Consider the following 1,991-nt stretch of genomic DNA (forward strand, 5'->3'; position numbering starts at 1 on the left):
TAGAACCCAACTGGTCTGACCCCACAGAAAGATGTACTTGAACCACTACCCATATATTCCTCCTATAACATAAAAAAGTGTATACAGGACATGTTGTATTTTTTTAAATGAGCTATAAATAGTACACTATGATGATAAAAACAGGAAGACATATAGAAAAAGTCTAGAAGAAATTACACCAAAATAATAAGACACTGTATTTAAGTGATGGAATTAGGGTGATTTTTGTTTTGCAAATTTTCTGGAATATAATGAATTAACTATAATAATATATATTTTTAAATTATGTTAAGAATTAAAGACTTTTCCTAAACACACATACACAGTTTTAGAAGAAATGAAATGATAATGTGCTATCACTAAATAGTTGTATTCGTACAAGTTAGAGTCCCAGCACTGATTAAAATCAGTTATGAGACCTTATATAAGTGATTTAAGCTCTGTGGATTCAGTAATAAACTAGGAAAAAAAACAACATATTATCTATCTTCAAAATTTTATGAATTGATATATCTTTAACTCTCTAGTGATGAGGCTAAAACTAATTTGACTAAAATGATACTGCTAAATTAACAGTTTGGACATACGGTAGTCCACAATTTCAATTACAGTCCATATTTCACAAATAATAGACTCAGTTGTGAAGATAAGAAAAATGTTTTCAAAACACTAATAGTTAAATAGAAGTTGGAAATATTTTATACTCAATAGATCTTACTATGGAATTGACTCAAATTCCAACTGAAATTTGTGGCACCTTCAAGAATCTCTGTTGTGTCTTTATGAACTAGCTCTGAACTTTGAAGAGTACAGCATACCTATACAGAGAATTGCCAGATTTAGCAAATAAAAGTACAGAACACCCAGTTAAATTTGAATTTCAAACAAATGATAAATTTTAGTAGAGGTAATATTTGGGACTTACTTATACTAAAAAATTATTTGTCGTTTACCTGAATTTCAAATTACACTGGATATCCTGTATTTTATATGGCAATCTGACATGTGGAATTTTTTTAAAAATTGGAAAATTTTCTTAAACTTTATGGACAATATTAAGTATTAGCAGGTAATAGTTCAAATAATTGCAAAACTAAGTACACATAATTTGCTATAAGAAGAATTATCAAATTCTAGCTTAAATTATTAGATATTTTCTCTATAAGTGGCAATATTTAAAACATTATGATTATAAATTTATAAGTAAAACATGTATGATTTACTTGATGAGATTTTCATTCTTTTTTTCCACTGAACCTGGCATTCTAGCAGAATTATTAAATAATTCCAAAAGTAATGTGACTGCGGTGTTCATTAGTTGACGGATAAGTTCCTGAAATATGTAGTCCACCAGCATCAGAAATCTCAAAATTGTTTCTAATAAACGTCTATATCTAGGCAGCTTGAAATGTATTGTGTCATCGTCAGAGATGTTTGGCTCAAAAAATTCTCTAATTTCTTTCTGCTCTGCCACCTGTAATTCAATAAACAATTAAGAGACAAGCAATGATTTCCTGTGTTAATATAGCATGATTTCTAATTTATGGGATTTTTATTAGTCTGAATAACATATTACAACATTATCAACAATTTCCGTTAAAACTACTTTATGCTTACACCGTATTTAAAGATCAGATGAAAAGAAAACAACTTATGTGTTTTGAAGTCTACAAAGCAGGTAAGTTTATAAAACTCAAACAGGAAGTACATGTTAGTGAATATCTGTGGGACCGTCTTCAAATACACCGAGAGTCAAGTTCAAATATAAGGTTTCCTAAAATGCAGTCTGACGCTGCTTCCTTTATGCTAGGCTATAGCAATTAGACTCAAAAAAAAAAAACTCCATAGAACACATATATGCTACATCATTAAACAATTCAGAAAAAATTTAAGTTCATCAAATCTGATGTTAGAGTTTTATTTTTTAAATAATGTAATTAATAGAACTACATCTCTTAAGAAAACTGACTTAGTAAGTTACTGGAGAATGG

At 28.8% G+C, this 1,991-nt stretch overlaps 1 protein-coding gene across 1 annotated transcript in view; it reads right to left on the reverse strand.

Moving 5' to 3' along the window:
- DNAH14 (dynein axonemal heavy chain 14) overlaps positions 1–1,991 on the reverse strand; it is a 221,193-nt gene that overhangs the window by 186,114 nt on the left and 33,088 nt on the right. Inside the window, exon 9 of the mRNA XM_011360885.1 lies at positions 1,224–1,474. Coding sequence (XP_011359187.1) covers positions 1,224–1,474 — 251 coding nt within the window. The remainder of the gene's footprint in view (positions 1–1,223; positions 1,475–1,991) is intronic.

Source organism: Pteropus vampyrus, unplaced genomic scaffold (assembly GCF_000151845.1).
Source record: "Pteropus vampyrus isolate Shadow unplaced genomic scaffold, Pvam_2.0 Scaffold60, whole genome shotgun sequence".
Classification (NCBI taxonomy): domain Eukaryota; kingdom Metazoa; phylum Chordata; class Mammalia; order Chiroptera; family Pteropodidae; genus Pteropus; species Pteropus vampyrus.